The sequence below is a fragment of the Chlamydotis macqueenii genome, chromosome 1, assembly GCF_036417535.1.
Source record: "Chlamydotis macqueenii isolate bChlMac1 chromosome 1, bChlMac1.mat, whole genome shotgun sequence".
NCBI lineage: Eukaryota > Metazoa > Chordata > Aves > Otidiformes > Otididae > Chlamydotis > Chlamydotis macqueenii.
Genome location: NC_141556.1, coordinates 113,143,254 through 113,163,926, shown reverse-complemented (window position 1 = coordinate 113,163,926; position 20,673 = coordinate 113,143,254). Strand labels below are relative to the sequence as shown.

At 41.6% G+C, this 20,673-nt stretch overlaps 1 protein-coding gene across 1 annotated transcript in view; it reads right to left on the bottom strand.

The window, feature by feature from the left end:
* JAM2 (junctional adhesion molecule 2) overlaps positions 1–19,938 on the bottom strand; it is a 37,953-nt gene extending 18,015 nt beyond the window's left edge. Inside the window, exon 1 of the mRNA XM_086764130.1 lies at positions 18,899–19,938. Within this exon, the coding sequence (XP_086620256.1) occupies positions 18,899–19,616 (718 nt within the window). The 5' untranslated portion in view covers positions 19,617–19,938. The remainder of the gene's footprint in view (positions 1–18,898) is intronic.
* Between the last annotated feature and the right edge of the window lie 735 nt (positions 19,939–20,673).

Genomic DNA, 20,673 nt, shown 5'->3' with positions numbered 1-20,673 from the left:
TTTGCCCGTCCATACCCAGGGTTTCCCCAAGGTGCAGCCATCGTGACTGCGGGGCTCAACTGTGCCCTGCACTGGGGCTGTTGGAGCCGGCTGGAACCGGCTGTGTCCATTATGGGGCAGCCCCGGCCTCTCTGCACAGGGGCCGCCCAGCAGCCCCCTGCCAGCCCCTGGGCACCAGCACCCCATACCCCTGTATTACTCTTCAGACTTGCTGATATCTAGATCTACCACCATCCCTTTCCCCCCCTCCAAATGTAAATTTTCGTATGTGCACATTACCAAAAGATCCAAATTTGTGTGCAATTATCCTGTCCTTGATATAGTTTAAATTTATCGTCACTTTTCTATTAGCCAAAAATAGCTACAGCAGAAGTTTATAATATGAAAATAAATAAGTGAAGATGACAATTCCAGCAATGCCATTTACATACCCTTAAAACACCGAAATAGCAAAAAATATTTGCATTACAAATAGCACTGGGAAATTTTTTCCACACCATCAAGAAAGGAAACTTTCCTGCTGGACTTTAAAAAAAAAGAAATAAAAACCTCATAATGACCCCCCTGCCCTGCTGAAACCAGAGGAGGGAACTGCTTCTCCAGCACCTTCCAAAGTAACCATTACTCCTGCATGTCCACACAGAGCCCATCTCCCTGTTTTTGTCCAAGCTTGGTCTAGGATAAAGCTGGAATTCATTAAGTCATTTTCCTTTTAACCTATTAAGCCCTACTGAGATTTATGGAAAGAACATTAGCTTTTGACACATATTCAGACTATGTTGTTTCTAGAACGTTACTCTCCCCCCCACCCCCAAATCCTATATGCCAATAAATAGTAAATCATGTTTACTAAAACAACATCTTCCTTCATGTGTTCACGATGGGGAGGAGAATTTTGTTCTGAGGCTCTGACAGCAGCTAACACTTAGGTAGAAAGTATTTCTAGGACTCCAGTGTGTATGTAAAACCATTTATAAATTATTGGCACATCAACCTTCTTTGTCTGGACACAAAACAGCTCAAACACATGCAATTCACCACTGTATTTAATTCACTGTTTCATAGACTTGGAAATTTCCCTCCTCCTCTTTAATACAGATGTCACACAGCTCACTGTCACAGTCTAGGTATTTATAAGACAGAAGCTGCAAAAAGAAAATATGTTTTGAGACTTCTGGGGCAGGATCATGGTACTTACTTCTCACTATGGAATTTACCACAAAATTACTTTGCATACTTTGTATTGGGAGCTTGCAATTGCACAAAGTCTCCATATTTCCCCTTACATCAAAGGATTTACAGAATGCATACAGATCCTATTAGGCAATACAGTAAGTACAAAATACATCAGAAAAAAAGAAAAGTTCAACATACACACAGCCTTCCTCCTCGCGCATATACACATATACATGACCCTCTTCAAGAAGCAGTAGAATCTGAACAGTAACTTCAGGTGGTACAGAGATAGCTGGCCAATTAAAACCATTATATATTTTGATCAAGCAGAATGACAGGGGAGCTCTTTAAAGCTAGAACATCTCTTCCTTAAAATCTAATTTTAGAAGTGCCTCCACCAATTATTCAAAATCCAAGATGTAAGACTTGGCTTTTAACTCACCATATAAAGAGCAATAGTGAAAAGATGACATATTACTGTACCAGTAAACTTCTTGTTCAAACACTTTCATACAGACTGGAAAAAAAAAACAAAAAAAAACCCAAAAAAACAAACCCTTGCATGTCAGTAACTTCATTTATTTAGAAATAAACCCCAAAACCACACACTTTCCATTTGATAGTCACTCACACAGCTGTAAACTGATACTACTAGCTGGAAGAATCATTAAGAAAAAGTGCATTAGTCAAACCAAATCAAAGGAAACAGTGTGCTTGGAGGAAATTACAAGAGAACAGAATCAAAACAAAGTTATAAGTACAATAGAAAAAAGCAGTCTTGCGGTATTTGTTCTGCCAAGTTCTAAATAGCAGGTGGTCTACAGCAAAGCTTAACAAAGGATTTCAGAGGATACTGTAAGTTTAGGAAGTTCAATGTCCCAAGAATAAAGCGATAATGAAGCCAGTTCTCTTACCGAAATCTCTGAAAGAGAATAGGAAACCAGACATCTGTTTGGTATTAGCACCCTTCAGACATGTGACCACCTCAGGATAAACCATAAGCAACATGCCTAGAAGCTGATGCAGGCTTTTCAGCTATGTAACTACCTACTATGAGGTACTCAAACAATACCTAGAGTTTTGCCACAGTCACATCATATACACACTCACATCTGGTTTGGCTCTCCTGTTGCCATATTTTTTTTTTCCTAAGAGAAGTAGTCCATAAATGGGGAAGCGGGAGGAGAAGCTATCTACCTTTGGACAGAATTAGTTGTGAATCACCTCAAAAAACCAACCAACCAACCAAAAAAGACTAACTCCCATTCTTCTTAGTAGTTTAAGATGCAGTTGCTACAACCGAGAGGCTACCAACCCTCGGTAGTTGGCAGGCTAGACTACGTTAACTCTGACAGTTAACAACGGGCAGCCAGGGCTCAGACCCACCACTCTTGCCAGCCATGCTGCTGTCAGTGGTCAGTGTTTAAGCAGCCTTCATCTTCCATCAGTTTTGCTTGGTGAATGCTAACCTCCAGCAAACACGGGAGTATTCATAGCCTCTGCAGGAGTCTTTGTTGGCCAGAGTCCTTAACCAAACTCCAAACCTGACGATTTAGGCATCAAAACACAGCCTAAATAACTGGAGTAAACTTAGCGTCATTAAGTAAACATAACAAACATGGTACTAAGACTTCAGATTTTGGACAAGGGCTAGAAGAAATTATCCCACATAATGAGGAAAAAAAAAAAAAGGATAAAGAAGTTCAACTTCAGTCTTTCAGTTATCTTGAGTAACAAAGTTCCTTGAATCTTAAAAAAATAATAATAGAACAGGATTTACTTTGGGCAGAGTTCATCCGATTCACAAAAACCCAATCCTGCATATCTTCAGCCACAGAAAACAAATAACATAGTAGTTTGAAGGCAGAGGGTGGTCCGCAGGGTGGGAATAATAAGCCCCTCTAAGCCCAGCTGTGGAGAGCAAGTTTGTATTTTAATAGGTACGGTGTGACTGCATAAAGGATACTAACCTGAGAGAGAAGGCACATTTTCTGGCTGACCAGCTAAAGAGATCTAAAATACAAAAGGAACTTAAAGAGCTTCTCAGCCACCCCTTCACTTAGGTGGCAGCTGTTAGCAGCGCTTCTATTGTGTTTTGGAAACTACTGGACTTAAACTACTAGACTTAAACGCAGCAAGTTTTAGTTGTTCAGACCCTAGAGCTGATGCATCTCTGAGACCTGCTAGTAACACATACAGCTCTTGAGAGCAGCTTAACATGCTGTGAAATACGTTGCAAGATTTTCACTTACTGGCTAATTAGGACATAGACATTACAGATGTTTTTAATCAAAGAAGAAAACATAGGGATCCTACACTATGTAGACATGTGCTACCCCTATATCAGTGGCAAATGAGAAGAGTCTTTACAGCAGCTTGAAGAAAGTGCTTTTAAGAAAAAAAAAAAGTTAAGTTTTTAGTCCTCACAACTATAAGAAAATCTTCCTTGAAATAAGCAGATGCAGTGCTGGCTTTGTGGCACTACAAAGAAGTTGTTCTACTGTATTTTTGCAGGTAGTATTACAAGCAGCAAGAAAAAAAATTATGGCAAATTATTTTCACTCCTTAAGTAGTATCTTGGTCCTGACTCTTAGGAATGACAGAGTGCTGTGGTTTAGCCCCTGTCAGCAGCTAAATACCACACAGCCACTTGGTCACTCTCCCTGGGGAAATGGGGGAGAGCAAATAGAACAAAAAAGCTGGTGGGCCGAGATAGGGAGAGATCATTCAGCAATTACCACCAAGGGCAAAACAGACTCAATTTAGGGAAATTAACTTAATTTTATTAACATCCAAATGAGCAAACGATAATGAGAAACAAAACCAAATCTTAAAACTCCTTCCACCTCCCTCTCCTCTCTTCCCAGGCTCAAGTTTACTCCCGAATTGTTTATCTCTTCCCCTCAGGCAGCACAGGGGGATAGGGAATGGTGGTTGTGGTCAGTTCATTGCACCTTGTCTCTGCTCTTCCTCCTCAGGTGCAAGACTCCTCACACTCTACTGCTTCAGTATGGGGTCCCTCCTGCAGGAGACAGTTCGCCATGAACTTCTCCAACATGAGCCCTTCCCATGGGCTGCAGTCCTTCAGGAACTACTCCAGCGTGGGTGCCTTCCACAGAGTGCAGTCCTTCAGGAATGGACTGCTCCAACATGGGCTCCTCGCTCCATGGGGCCACAGGTCCTGCCAGGAGCCTGCTCCAGCATGGGCTTCCCACAGGGCCACAGCCTCCTTCAGGCATCTACCTGCCTCAGCATGGGGTTCTCCACAGGCTGCAACTGGATCTCTGCTCCTCCGTGGGCCTCCATGGGCTGCAGGGGGACAGCCTGCCTCATCATGGGCTGCATCAAAAGCTGCAGGGGAATCTCTGCTCCAACGCCTAGAGCACCTCCTCCCCCTTCTTCTTCACTGACCTTGGCATCTGCAGGCTTGTTTCACTCACATATTCTTACTCCTCTCTTGGCTGCTGCTTTCCCCAGCTGTTGTTTCCCCTTCTTAAATACATTATTCCAGAGGTTCTACCACCATCACTGATGGGCTCAGCCTTGGCCAGCAGCAGGTCGATCTGGGAGCTAGCTGGAATTGACTCTATTGTTCACAGGGGAAGCTTCTAGCAGCTTCTCACAGAAGCCACTCCCATAGCCCCCTTGCCACACAAACCCAATACACAGAGACACAGCAGAAGCAGCAGGCTTTTAGATATTCTCAAGGTTCAAAGAATAGGAGGATGCAAGGAATAAAAGCTCATTGGTAGAGAAACACAGCTTGATGTCTATGTTGTAGGCTATGCCTTTTTCATAAGGAGATTTATTAACCTCATGAAAAGCCTTGTAATGAATCACAATTTGTGCACACAGATACCTCCTAGCTTTCCCTCCTCTTGTTTAATACAAGCCCTCTCCTAACTCCTGACAAATTTCTTATTCAGGGAGAAATGGACTAGGTTTTTGGAGCAAGAGAAAAGCAGCAGTGGCAGGGGCTCAGGGAAGAAAATAGCTAAATCCAATATTTGGTTTGGCTTCTTTTTGGAAAAGCAGCTACTACAAAATGAAAATCTCTACAGTTGAGTATCTAACACACAGAAAATTGACCTTCCCCCCACCCCCAGAGAAACCAAAAAAATTTCCTCAAAACTTAAAGGCATTTTCCTCCCTTCCAGCCCAGGCTCAGAGCAATGCACAATGGAGTAATCCTCCACTCGGTTTGCTCTCCTGAGCAGAACTATACATTTGAAGCTGATAAAACTGGCAAACATCCAGACAGTAGGTCAGTTAAATATATAACACACACATTAAATGTCTTGCTGGGGAGTCAGCAGATCCTCTCGTCACTTTTTAAAATTAAATGATATTAAATTAAGAGCAAAAGAAGTCAAATTTAAAAAAAAAGTTATATACAGATACTCAAGTGAGACAAAAGAGTAAAGTTTTAAGGTATCCTGCCTGCAGGACCTCTATTACAACAAAGCAAGGTTCCTTTAAACAGAAATACCTGACAAGGAGTAGGTTGTTTCAACAGTAAAAAAAAAAACCAAACACCGAAACAAAAAAAAAAAAAAAAAAACACCACATTCCAAAACTTAGGCTAAAAAGTTAGAGTTTAAATGGCCAAGCTGCCCAAGTTCAAATAGTTTTTCTATTTACTATTTATTTACATATCCAGAAGTCTAGAGCCTAATACAATAAAGTGTTCTTTAACTTGTACGCTACATCTAAATAAAAACAACCCTTCACACTCATCTGTTACAGAAAGTAGGTTTTAATCAGCTTCAGTAACTCTGCCTTCGTAATGGAAATCACATGAGAAACAGAATGCAGAACTGCATTTTCATCCAGCCAGAAGTTATTTAAACAGAGGAAGCGAAGTTTTGCCAGAAAATGACCAAGAGCAGGATTTCTACCTGTTTTAAAAGATGATATTGGATGACCTGAGGAGCTCTCAGTCTCACAGAAGAAAGAAGTTCTTGTGTTAAATGCCTGAACTACACAGCAGACTAGCAAAGTGACAACCTAAGAATGAGTTAATCCTTGGCTTTGTGTATACTTTTTAGTGCAATCCGGAAGGCTAGCACACCAGCTGATGGTGCCTTTATTCTTAACTTTAAAGTTAAGCAGTAAACCCTTGAAAGTAAAAGCAATAAGACAATGAAGTTTTCAGAGCCAATTATCTGAAGTTATTAGTCGTAGTCCTAATAGTTTAGGGTCATGTTAATGATTCATTTCAGAGCAGAGCCCCAAGGACAATTGTCCCTGGAAACACAAAACTGGAAGTGCTTATAGAGGAGAAAGTAGGGAATAAAAAGCAAGTGGCACAGGACAAGAAAGGAAGAGATTATTTAGGTCAGCCTTTCTGAAGAAACTGAACACCAAAACACAACCATTCCAGATAAACTGAAGAGCCTCCTAAGTGCTTTCAGCAGTCCCAACACTGACGGATTACTGCATAAAATGGTGTGGGAAATTGTGGGGAAAAAAAAACAAACCCAATTTTATATAATTAATAATAAAAATGTAAAATTCAATTATCTTCAAAGTTTTTTCCCCCCTCTTTTTCTACTCACACAGAAAAGAGGAACAGTTTGAATTTACAGTTTGCAAAGGTTCAATGTAGCATGGAGTTTATTCCAACAAAGAGATAATCCAGAAAGCACATGCTATTAGCTAAACAAATATTCATAGCTTGCACTTTTACCAGACTCAAAACTCCACTACTCTTCTTTTCTCTATAGCAATTCAGAGGGAGCTTCTGAAAATGGGGGATGGGGTTTTAAACTAGGCAGGCTCTCACATAAAAGCCTGTTTTCTAGCCCTCTCCCAGTCCTGCTCAACACTGGTTTCCACAGCAACTCATCAGCAGCTCAGAAACAGCTTGTAAATGCAGTGCAAGCCTATAGCTGCTTCAGCTGTTGCTTATTTTAAGATGCATCAGGATGCTGACGACTTGTGTCTTAGTACCATCATGTTTCAAAAGACTGTGAGAATAGGTTATGGGAGTAGAAGCCCCTTTCTGCTGCTGTCCTGCCCACCTCATATCACACACTACAGCAGTGATCTGAAGAAACAGATTTCCAGGTGCATTACTGAGTGTAGCAATTCAGCAAAACAAAAATTCCTAGAGAAATTGTAGAATGATTATTAAATTTACCAAACAAAGCTAGGTACCCAGTGCAAATGGGCATGTTCCTCTGAATAGTACTAGACTGATTTACATCAACCGTAAAAATCAGTCCTGAAATACAAGGGAGCTGAGAAACTAGAAGAAACAAACAACCATCCCCTAAAAGCCACACAACCACTCTGGCCCACAATTTGAAATAAAGATCTCCAAAATCTCCTACAACATTTAAGTGACTTTTGCTGGAATTGCCAAGCAATTTGGAAAGGATAAACACTTTCAAGAAGTCGCATCATTTATATACCTACAAATACACACATTACTTGTCTAAGAAAGCCTGAAGACAAATTTAGTTTATTTTCCAACTGTGCCACCAGTATTAGTTACAATTCCAGTAAACACCATATGAAACTGGAGTCTCTGCTCATTCAGAACCAGTGAAGTCATTCAAGCTCCCTCACTGTAGGATCATGTTTCCAGATGCTAGAAGAACATAAAGATGCTACAATTTTAAATCATTGTAAGTAAATACATTGTAATAGTGAAGGAACATCTCTTCCCGTAGGTAGTCTTATTCATTTAAGCTGGAACCAAATTTCCTGTGTATCCTCAGTCCCTTCTCAAGCTTATAGCAGTTTTGCCCCAGTACTTCTTTTCAACTTCTTTTTGGTTAATCTAAGCATTTCTGCAAAATGCTTTCACTGCAGTGGATGAGTATGTATGAGTACGTATTAAGTTCTGGATTTTAAAGGTATGGGACTAGCTACCCAACCAGAATTGTGCATTGCACACAGATACTAAGTAGCAGGCAGGATAGATAATTTTATGAACTACGCCCAAATGTCTCACTTTTAGGAAAGTGAGACATTAGTGTAATAATCAAGGTGACAATGCTGACTTGGCTTTATGTCCCCCACTGAAAAGGATGATATATCTGAAATTCATTAATTTTTAAAAAGTTCTTTCTAAAACAAATATTGACCTAGAATATACTTCTATACTAATACGCAACAGATGCAAGAATTACTCCTTGTGGTGAGTTTCTAAAGAGGGCTTCACACAGGCTTTCTCCCATTCAATTTTTGCTGACTTTGGGACAAGCCATGACTTCATTCTAGCTAGCTTGTCCATAAAAAAAAAAAAAACCCCAAACAGTCAGAGTCTTTCCAAAAACAGTAGGATGCTTTTTAAATACAAATACTCAGCAAGAGCCTTGTATAATGCTTTGTGAATTTGGGATTTCTGAGGAGATGTTTCCAATATCTGGGCGTGGTGGGGGTGTTTTCACTTGAGCAAATGTCACTCAAACCATGAGTTTTAGGACTGCATCCTATTAGTGATGAACAGCATTGAACTTAACTTTTAAAGTTTTTTCCTACAGACTAGGGACCAGATGCTTTGCTAATATGAGCTGGGAACATGATGACCACTTCTCTCCTGGCCAAAATAATTTGGTGAACCATTCCTAATAATCCAAATGCAATTGCCAAATTAGCTCTTACACTGCAAAGTTTGCTCAATAGTCTCTTCCTGCCAGAAACAGCTAAGTCATGTTTGATGGCTATTACTTTCAATCAGCATTGTAGTTTACAGTACAAATACATATCTTTAGCTTTAATTCTACAGGCCTTTTATAGATAATTTAGTTCTTTAATACCAAATTTTATAGAAGCACCTTCTGACATATTTGAACAAGACTGACGTCACTCCTTCAGTTCAATTAAGGCTGATATGTATCGAGAGGAGCTGGAAAAAACAGCAAAAGTTTTGCACACTTGAAGTAGAAGGGTGATTAGAAGAAATCCTCCGGAAGGTAGAGGTGGGAACAATAGGTCATGGTCATAGTAAAGCAGATGCCAAGTTTTCCTTAAAGGGGATGAAAGGGGTAAAAACAAAACAAAACAACAACAAAAAAACCAACAACAAAATAAAGGACTGCACAGCACTACAGTCTTCATCACATTAAAAGCTACACAAGCGAAACAACATATGGGTATTGAGATTAGAAAATATGAGAACAACACTGGAAAGTTACACAGGAAACAGGAATAAACATACAGTAATGTTGTGCTTTGTTTATTTATTTTAAAATCAAGCATAAATTTTAACTGGGTGATCATCACAGCTTTTCAACAGAAGATATGTGTTAGAAGCCACATCCTAGAGAATATTTGGATAAGGCTCACTAATGAAACACTTTGCTGCTTTGCGTCAGAAGAAGGGAAAGCTCAGTATGTGAGCAAACATTCACAATTCCCTGGGTGGCTGCTTCATATAACATGATTTGATTATCTTCTCTGCAGGTACTTAAACTAAGAAAGTACCAGCTGTTTCACTCTAGCAAGAATGAAACAAAAAGATGCCAGTAGTTCTGTAAAAACTATAATATAAAAATAATCCAGGAGGCATTATTTGAATGGAAGACAATTAATCTTGTCAGAATTAAATAGTCAATGTAGTCACAGTTCAGAGGCAGAAATAGTACCAGTAACATGTACAACTAGGAATTTTAAATTTCTTTTTTAAGCCATTAGTTTTTGTGGGGTGAGGTTTTTGGGGTTTTTTTGTTTGTTTGTTTTTAGAATAAACCATATCTGATTAAGGATTCAGCTCCCTGGGTCACTACCTTCTTAAGTGTAATTTAGTGCTTAAAAGTTTGGTGGTTAAAATGGCTATATGTGGAATACTCTACAGTGCACATAAGACATAATATTATCAAAAGCCATGTGTTACATATCTAACTCTTGTTAGAGTCAACAGATCAACACATTTCACAAAACCGTGACTCCCAGATAGGCATATATGCCACTTATAACTACTGTTTTTATGACATTTTAACAAGAAAATATAAGTTTTCTGTGACTTTTTGTTGAACTGAATACTAGCTTAAAAATGTAAGAAAAAAGTTCTGCACAGCTTTGATGTTCCGCAGAAGACATTAAGTTTGCTTTAACTAAAGAAAAGTGTTCTACACCTGAAAGAACTTGCCACCCTGCCTCCTCTTTCTCTGTTTACATAGCTTTTAAAAGCTTCGAATAAACTTTAAATAAGTTTAAATGCTTATAAAGAAACGTCACTTCATTGTTCTCTCACAGAAATCAGTGCAGTCTCCTAACAGCTATTTATGTTAGAAAGCCATGGCACTCTGACAACAGGGCAAAACCTTTGTCGCACTGTTTTCTATCCCTTCTCCACCTTAAAAAAAGGGAGCTAAGAATTTGAACACAGCTGGAAAGCCAACAGCAACTGTGTGTTGATTGTTATAGTCTTGAGGACTCAGCTAGAGATACAACTGGAGCATGAATGAAATAAGAAATAGGTAAGAGTATGCAGTGACAGGCAAAAAGTAGAGTTGAAAACAATTTTTTAGTAAGTCTCTCTACATATGGTGCTGATTCCCTGTTGATAAAAGTCATCTGGGGAAGCTGTTTATCCCCTAGAACGCTATTTATTGAAGGGCTCTGAAGATGAGTGCTGTAAGTTCATTAACTTCTGGAAGTACCCCATAGCCATCATTTCAATAACATTTAAACTGAACATGCAGAAAAGGAAGAATCACATTTACTTTTTATGTCTCATACATTTCAGAAGACTTCTGTATCACTTGATTCAAACAGCACTAGTTGATCTCCAGGATGTAGGTCATCTTTAGAAACAGAAAAAAAAGTAAAGCAATTGACTTGCAAATGGAATTACATGAAGGCCTCTTAGACTGTATGGCAAGTAGCAAAATCACATGCTAACACAGCCCAAAGGGTTGCTTCTTGATGTCTAAGCATACTTCCACTATGGATGCATCTGTTCACTTCTCTCTCCTTCCTCTCCCAGACATCAACTTGGATGTTGCCTGTTAATCTCGAGTGTCTGACTTTGTTTGCTTTACTAGTCACTCCAATAATACAACAGCATAATCTTAAAAAAAAAAATTATGAGCCCTTACTACTACCTGGCTGTCCCAACCCTCCCTCTTTTACATTTTCAGATGCTGTATTGCTCTATTCCAATACTGAAATATTGATTTTCCTTTCTTGTGTACCAGTGAATCACATTACACCAGGGAGGACCATTATGCCAGAAGGCAACAGTGGCATTCAATACAAGATACAAAGAATACTAAATCCTGACTAAAAATAAAACATTTACCTTTCACATAAAAATACTTACTGACATTTAAATGAAAAGGTACTAAGTATTCTCAGACGATAAAGACCTTTTCTGCACAAACACTTCCAACAACTAAGGATTGTTATTAACGATCTTTTAATTGGACTTTATGTGTATGTTAGAGGAGAAATAAAAAAAAATTAAAAAGAAAAAAAAAAGGCACATACCTTCCCAAATTTCCAAGGACAACCCTGTGATACATGTTTTTTCTTTCAAGAAAAGCAGCAGAGATAGACAGAGACACACACAAAAAAAAACCTACAAGCCAACAATACACAACAAAAAGAACTCAATCCAGCAACATTTGTCACATATTTTTGTTTCTGAACAGTGTTAAGCAGATACTAGTCATGTCTTCCTTTGATATTGTACTACTTTGATTTTACAGATAATCCTTCTCTATTTAATTCCTACAGTTTGGAGTTGCAAACATCTGAAACAAGCTGTAGTTGTTTGTGTGCAGTATAAACCACTGATTAGTTATAATCTTCTAAGTCTCAAGCAATGAAATATGCACCATTTTGGTTTCTTTATTATATTAATTTGAGCAGAAGTTACTTCCAAGAATGCACGTTCCATCACTGTTTGTGAACAGCAGATATAGCCCCTATTGTTAACGTTATCTGCTACGAAACCAACCCTATAATACGTCACTTTCCATCCAGACGATAACATGTTTTGTTTCCCTTTGAGTCTGATGCAGTGGTTTGGAAGGGCTTGAGTGTATGTTCAGCCCTCAAGAAGTTAATCCATATGAAAGCTATGTAAATATATCTATTGAAACTTCACAGGGTCTGTTCTTTCCAGCTCAAGTCTGACCATTTCTTACTTTCTTGAACAACCAGGATCAAGTTGTAGCTATTTCAGTGCAAGTTTGATCTTTCCATCTCTTACTGAAAACTGCTAAGCTTTGAACTTGTAAAAAGCAAACATTCAAAAAGGCTTATTATTAGATTTTTCTATTATGTTTTCCTCTCCAAATAATCTTTGAGAGAAGCTAGATGCGTGCTTTAATTCCTGCTAACCAGGAGGGGCTACAGCCTTACTAGTGGTTCAACAATTACTGCTGCTGTGGTACTTGCTGTTGTTCAGAAATGGCTATTTTCCCCTTCTTCCTTCTCCAAAAGCTCCTTCACCTCCCAGAAACCGAGAAGCAAACAGGACCAGATGTTCATCTGCCAAGCTCACCACCTGCCTGGTTTAAGAAATTTTATATAAGCACTTGAATGCTCAATGATATGCTGTGAGCATAGAGGTGACATAACTCACTGGAGACCTCCAGAAAAAAAAAAAAAAGTGGCTTTGGAAACACAGGTGAGAAAAAGCACTGGCAATTATCCAAATGCTCATCCATCCTTATTTGCTGTCTCATTCTTTGAAATACATACCTATTTCCCTAAAAACAAACAAACAAAAAAAAAAACCAAAAAAAAACCCAAACCCTCAGTGTTTAGATGAAGGAAGCAAATTATTTGTCTTGATTACAAGACACGATAATATTTGCTTTAAGTTTCCTGTGGTGGAACTACAGTACAATAATGTACAACGCTTTGAGGAAGACACGACAGGCTTTTCTGCAGAAGTGTTTTTTTAAAATTGATAGTTCTTTGAAAAGTACTCGAGATGGGAAGAGGCATGCCAGAAAGTAAAACTGTAACAAAGCCAGCTTTACAAAATTGTGGGGAAGGGGGAGAAGGTGAACTAACCAGAATAGAAATAAGTACTGGGGAATGAATTGCCTTTCAGCTTCCACGTAACATTTCCCTCAATTTCCATTGAAGTGTTCACCTCATTGTAAGTTAACCACTGAACTAGAAAGTAAGATCTTGTACACCATCTATTTTCCCACATACATGCAATAGTGCCACAAAGTTACCATGGTGGAGGAAAAAACCCAACCAGCGAATGAAGAAAAAACAACAATAAGATAGTTCATTGTATACATCCACAGGGACACTATTTCAAGCAATTTTTTTTGGTTGTTGTTTGGTATCACTGTATAACTTCAAGGGAACCTTAATTTAGCCATTCTATACGGCCCTGGCAAGTAGTCTGCAGTGACAGGTACAAATGTCTGCCTTGTGCTTCAATTGTTTTGATACACTAGATAAATACATTGGCGATGTGGACATTTCTGGCTGTGTGAACACTTCTTAGTAATCTTCCTTTACGTAAGCATTTACACTGGAGTCACCTCTAGCATTGCTAAGAGAAAGTACAACACTAAGCTTTACTTTGAGAAAAGTATCCCCAAAAGGGATTCCTGGCTGCAGGGAAATGATGATAGACAGTCTTCAGAAGCGCTCCAACAGAAAGATGATGTTTTGGGTGTTGATGGATTCTAAGTAGATCATACCATATGGAAACTTTAAAATTCCAATATAAGAACTAAATTAATAGTTGCTCCTGCCCCTCCAAAAGCACTGGCAACCCAAACCTACACCCCCCTCCCTGAACAAGGAAAGGAAGGGAAGCTCGCTTACTGCTACTGCAGAAGACTTACATGCACATCACTGTCCCTCTTCAGTGAAGAAATATCACTGCTATTCACTTATATGAAATTATGAGAAAACTGGGGTGGGTTTTTTTTTTTAGTATCAGTTGTACAAGAAGATTCTACCATACTTAAGAGGGCTTCTGTCTCATGACCACCAGCATTTGAGAAGAAGCTGAAGCACTTGGGGCAGCCTTTGAGGAAGAGTAAAAGCTTTCTCTAACAATTTTAGCTCACTTCTTTAAAAATAGGTCTGCACATATCCCAAATAATATTTGGGGTTAGTCTGTGGACACAGACAAGTTTGGCAGCTCTAGGTCACAAAAGATGATCCCACATGTTTTGTAAAGTCAGTCAGCTAAAACAAAAAGTTGAAGTCAAAGTTCAGCTACTGGCAAGTTCTTACCTAATAATTTGTGATGTCATCAGACAGTTTCTGCAGCAGAACCTGGCAGCTACCGTGTTGCTGCCAAAACAGTCTGCAGTAGGAAATATAGGTATAATACAGGAAACAATTGCAAAAATATCTTTGTGTAATTCAGTTAAATAGCCAATGAGAAGACCTCATCCAGGCACAATTAGATCTGCTAATCACAGTAGTAGCTTTAACTCTCATTATTAATGCCAGATGCCCTACAGTATTCACAATTACCAGAAACACATGTCCTATGAGATGAACAAAGAACTGTTGCAGTGTTAAAGCTGAGAAAACAGGACCTCAGAGGCCAAGTGACACCAAAAGCAAGTCCTTCACTTGCATACATCCAGCTTAAACAGAAGGAAACAAGAGGAATAGCCATTGTCTTGACATGATATTTCCAGGTATGTTTTCTCTCTCCTGTACACAGTGAGGGAAGACAGTCACCTTCATTTTTTTCTTCTGCACATCCAGTAGCAGGCTGTGGGGCCAGTAGCCTGAACTAAGGATACTGCAGGGCCAGCCAGGGACTAGTTTTCTCTGCTTCCTCTCTGCTGCAGAGAGGGAAAGAGGAGAGAGACAAAGCCCTTGCCACAGAACAGCACTGCTTCTGTCTGAGGCCTCTCAGAAACAGAGAGGCCCTTCCAAATAGCATGCCCAGGTTTAAGGCATGCTTAATAGAGCAACTTGCTCAAATACAGCAAAGGCCACGATTTCCAAGAGACATGCCAATAACTCACAGCCAGAGTTTCTTCTGAGCCCTGAGGGCTTAACCAAGAGGGTGAAACTGGAAAGGCTCTAATATAAGCTAGAGATAAAAGCACGTCTCCCTTTTTAAGGGCAGGAAGGTCTTCCAACCAAGTCCTCAATTTTTATCCATTTTAGAAGCATTCAGATATCTTGAGCAGTGTCACCACAACCACATACGAAAAGCATTAGGCTGAACATTAGAAGCAAGCATGGCTTTTCTGTAGTTCATTTTCAATTGTTTGTTTATATTTAAGAAGCTTGCTGTCATCTCACAGCCTATGTTAGGGAGTCTAAGAGTCTGTGCAGGTTTGTAGACCACTAGCAGTCTACAGCAAAGAAATACTGCTTCTCAGCTAAAACAGCAGGAGAAGGAACCTTCCCTTGATGTCTCTTCCCCCACTCCCTCTCCAAAAAATACATAGTCTGGTTTATAGTGTTATGTTGTACAGGTATTACTAGGGAAGTATGTAGTCTTACAAATTTAAGAAATCCCATCTAACCTGAACATGGACTCAAATTTAGAAATCAGAGTAAGTCCCTACCAAATTAATCCAACAAACAAAGAAGGTTCAACAGAAGACTGGAGTTTGACAATATTCTCAATTTTGAGTACATCAGTTGTACATCACGTATAATCAGGAAAGCTTGGTTGACTTCCACTGTCAATTTCTACAGCCAACGCAGTCATGCTTTGTGATTTTTGTTGGTGGGCAGGGGGAAGACACAAAAGGCTTTTCTTGTCTAGAACCTCTGTATCTGGCCAAAAGATTCCTGAGCACTAAGGAGTGTTTGTTTTAAAGCTGAAAATAGACAGACAAAAAAAACCCTTCACCTTATTTATTGCTCAAACTACCTCAGTGAGCTCCATCAAGTGTTTATGTAAGACTACTATTTACTGGCTCTGCATTGTCCTCACACAGACACATTGTACTGGATTTGCTTCCAGCATCACCAGCTTAAATTTGATTTGTAATGTACACTAAGGCAAGAAAAATCACATCTAAAGGCTTCACAAGAAAGCAGTTCATCAGTATGTAATATCACCTCCAGAGCAGCCCTGATGATTAATAACAATCATTTCTGGTGAGACCCCACCTGGAGTACTGCATCCAGGTCTGGAGCCCTCAACATAAGAAGGACATGGACCAGTTGGAGAAGGTCCAGAGGAGGGCCACGAAGATGATCAGAGGGCTGGAGCACCTCTCCTATGAGGACAGGCTGAGAGAGTTGGGGCTGTTCAGCCTGGAGAAGAAGAGGCTCCGGGGAGACCTTATAGCAGCCTTTCAGTACCTCATGGGGGCCTACATGAAAGATGGGGAGAGGCTGTTCAGTAGGGCCTGTTGTGATAGGACAAGAGGTAATGGTTTTAAGATAGAAGGAGGTAGATTTAGATTGGATATTAGGAAAAAAATTTTTACAATGAGGGTGGTAGAACACTGGAACAGGTTGCCCAGAGAGGTGGTAGAAGCCCCATCCCTGGAAACATTCAAGGCCGGGCTGGATGAGGCTCCGAGCAACCTGATCTAGTTGGGGATGTCCCTGCTCCTTGCAGGGGGGTTGGACTAGATGACCTTTGAAGGTCCCTTCCAACCCAAACCATCCTGTGATTCTATGATTTCTGTACATTTTCTGTCTTGCCAAGAGAGTTCACAAGTCTTACCCCATGCCACCTTCTAAAACTTTCCGGGTAACAGTCTCAGGAGCTCATGCTGAGAGTGAATACGATTGAAAACCTTAAACTCCCATACTGTCTCCTAAATTAAAGGTGAAAGAGAAGCTTTAACTCAGAGAAATCATTATTTCTGCATGTCATTAATATTTCTTTGTGGGTTGTCACTAAAAAGCAATACAAACCTCACCTACTACTGCACTGTTCTTGGCTATGCTGACGTCCTTTGACCAGCTTACACAGCTCTTAACTTCTGCAGCTGAAGTACCAAGCAAGTTCTCTAGGCCTACTCCATGATACGATGTTCACACACTTCAGGTATCAACCACTACTTTCTCTCCCTCATTAGTTTCTGCCCATTCCCCGCTATCTCCATGGCACACTGCACCACAATCCCACCTAACAGATCACTCAGCCCATACGTCTGACTTGGAGGCCAGTATTACACAGTCTTACTGTTAATGTGAATGTACTCGGGCCACAGGAGCAGCAGCAGACTCCTGATTGCCTGGATTTCCTCCGGCTCACACAAACAATCAGCATTTGCACACCCACCTACAGTCACTTTCTTCATGCCATGACTTCTTATCAGCACTTTTCTGGTAAACTTTCTCCCCACCTGGCATTTCTCAGGAGTTGGGACAGGAAAAGGAAAAAGAAAGCAAGTCTAACAACAATGTAGGCACCAGACTTTGATCCACAGTACTGCTTCCAAACCGCCCTCTATAATTTCCTCACTGGTCAAAGCCAGTACCATCAACAGACACAACTAACCAGAAAGCTGAGCAGCCTGAAGACGCTGAAACTTGTCACCAAAAAAACCACAGCAGCCGCGTCTGCTCAGATATGTGCATGCAATTAACAACAAAATGAAGGAAAAAAAAATTATTTTTGTTATTATTTACTATGTGAAAGAGAATGTCTGCCTTAGCTGCTCATCTGACAGTTCAAAATTTCCATAAAAGTCTTGTAGAAACAAAGAGAGAGGAAAAGAAAAACTGCCACCAAACCAAAGATCTAACAGACATGGGTCATTTCAAGTCTCTCCTTGACAGGACTCATCCCTCCTCTGCAAAAAAAGAGTTTCCACACAAAGTTTCTGGTAGGTGAGGAGGAATGACAGGTAAACAACAAAAAGATACCCAGCATCAGCATCATGGATGTCCCGCATCCACAACAGACTGAAAACCCCTCCCAGGTGATCACTTCATTGCAAGACTCTAGTACCTCATCCTTTTCAAAACATGATTTCCACATAGAGCCTCTTTCTCTACAATACCAGCAAGACACAAGAAACATGCAGCAGGAGCATGGTAAGACAAGATCTAGGAGTGACAGCCTTATCACAAGGCCGGCACTGTTAACACTGTATATTAATTCACTGCTTCTTTGCAGTTATGTGGCCCCACAATCTGTTTTGTTTTGTTTTTTTTTTTTCTGATTTCCATGTGCTTTCTGGGTGGGGCAGCTTTTGCCAACTTAGTTTAACATCCCCCTTCCCCATTTTGTTTTTAACGAAGTAGACAACAGGACTATAAAAATATTGGATACATAAGCCTGTTCTGGAGCTGCAGCACCCCGGCGCAGACAACGGAAAACATGCTCCCGTCACAGGCCACCAAAACAGCAAAACTACGCAGCCCGCATCCTAAAGTTTGCATCGCCGCAGAACAGGCCCGGCTGAAACAGGTTACATCTGTGCCAAAACCAGAGACACATGGAAACCATCAGCCCGCACCGCCCCGGCTCCGGCGAAGGGCGCGTCCGCTTTCCTTTCGCTGTCGGAGACGGGGCCGGGACCCGGCCCCTCTCGCTCCGGGGCGAAGGAGCGGAAGGGACACCCCCCCACCCCGCCGCTCCCCGGAGGATCCCCGGGCCCGTCACGGGCAGGGCGGCTCTCGGCGGGGCGGGGCAGGGCCCGGGCGGCGACCAGGGAAAGGGCCCGGGCGAGCTGGGCGCTCCGGGGCCGAGACCTCCCCCCTCAACAAACACACAGAGGCTTTGGGGGGGGGACCCGTGTGTTCCCCCACTTTCGGGGGCCGGGGCGCTGCCGAGGGGAACGGTACGCGATATCCCCCACACCTGCTCCGCGGGGAAGGGGACGCGGCCACTTACAGCTCAGGACCCCCAAGTAACCGAGGAGCAGCAGGCGGAGGCGCGAGCTCGCCATCTTCCTGGCAACGGCCGCTCCCCGCCGGCGGCAACGGCTAATAACCGCCGGCGGCGGCGGTGGCGGCGGCGGGGCGTGGGGCGCGGCCAGGGGGGCGGCCCGGCCTGGGCCCGGGGGAGCGGGGCGTGGCCGGGGGCGGCGGGGTGGGCGGCTGTGGGGCAGGTGCGGCGGATCCTCGCACCCCTTCCTCCTCTTGCGGGTCCTGGGGCCGGCGCGGTGGTTGAGCTCCTGTGTGTTTGTTCGGTTACTGGACGGTGAGATGGGCGTAAGCTGAAGGGCGGCTGTCGCAGCGGGATGAACTTTTCGTTGCGCAAAGCCCCAACTTCTCGAGCAAGGCCGTCGCCCCCCTTGGCACGCGTCCCGAAAAGGCAAACCAGCCCCGGGGTGGAAGTGGGAATAACGGGGGGAAATCCCACCACGAAGATGCCGGCGTTGCGGGTGAAAAGAAAGGAACGTGACGACCGGGCGCTGTCGGAAGCCGCAGACTTTCAGCCCGGGTCTCGGTGACTCCTTGCGCCGGGACGGCTGCACCGAACAACGCCTCCCCGCCGCGGGGCACAGCAACGAGCCAGCTGAAGGTGGCCTTCCCGCAAACCTTCGAAGCCCTCTTGTATGTAACGGTTTGTACCGGTCTAGGAGATTCCCGATGAATCCTGGAAACATTCAAGGCCAGGTTGGATGGGGCTCTGAGCAACCTGATCTGGTTGGAGATGTCCCTGCTCCTTGCAGGGGGGGTGGACTAGATGACCCTTGAGGGTCCCTTCCCACCCAAACTATTCTATGACTCTGTCATTATAAATAAAATCTCTAGCAGCTATTTCAATGGAGACCAGAAGGACACCATGATGCTCTTCATGTCAAAATCTTCTTAGCTTATTTTTCACGTGCAAAAACGTATATAGAATACAAGTAATATTTTTGCAAAAATATATGCCCAGCATGTATTACCAGTATAACAGTGACGTACATTTAATAAAATCAAAACCACTCCACAGGCAACAGAAAAGTTCTTTTTTGTGTGCGTGGCCCAGCACATCGTATTTTTAAGTTTCATTCATTTCAGTAGGACCGCTGTAATGTTTAAAGCCACACAGTGATAGAAACACCGTGTTAAATAAAAGTTAAGTGTACGAGAGGAGCCTGGTGAAAAAGGTATAGAGGTTGGGGAATGTTAAGAAATAGCAGTACAGATATGAATTAAGCGATACCTTATAGGATGACTACTAAAGCTGATGTAATGACAAGGAATTGATGAGGGGAATTAAAAGATTGATCGTGAGGAAAGGATATCCCATTAGACGATGGGATGAAGCTTAGACTTGTACAGTAGCCTTTCCACCACAGTAAACATTCAGTTCTGATTGCCCAAATATATAGACTCACATTTAGGCTTTAATTTGTATTTCATTAACACAACTCTCACACCACAGTAGATCTACTTAAATGTGTAGGGTTTATACAAGCATGAGGTCAGAGTGAAGGTATTTTTTTTTTCCTGTTCACTGGTTTGTTTCTCTTACAAGTGAAGCAAATACCCAGTGTACAGGGTTATCTCCTCAACCCTTCTCTGACTCTTTCTAGCAGAGTTTCACAGTACTTTCACAGTTTCTTTACATTCTTCTTTCACGGTTCACTGTTTCTCTGCTTGCTTTATACAATCGCAGGAAATATCAGCAATTAAATGTGAATATTCTGAATGCATTTACAGAATTATTGGAAA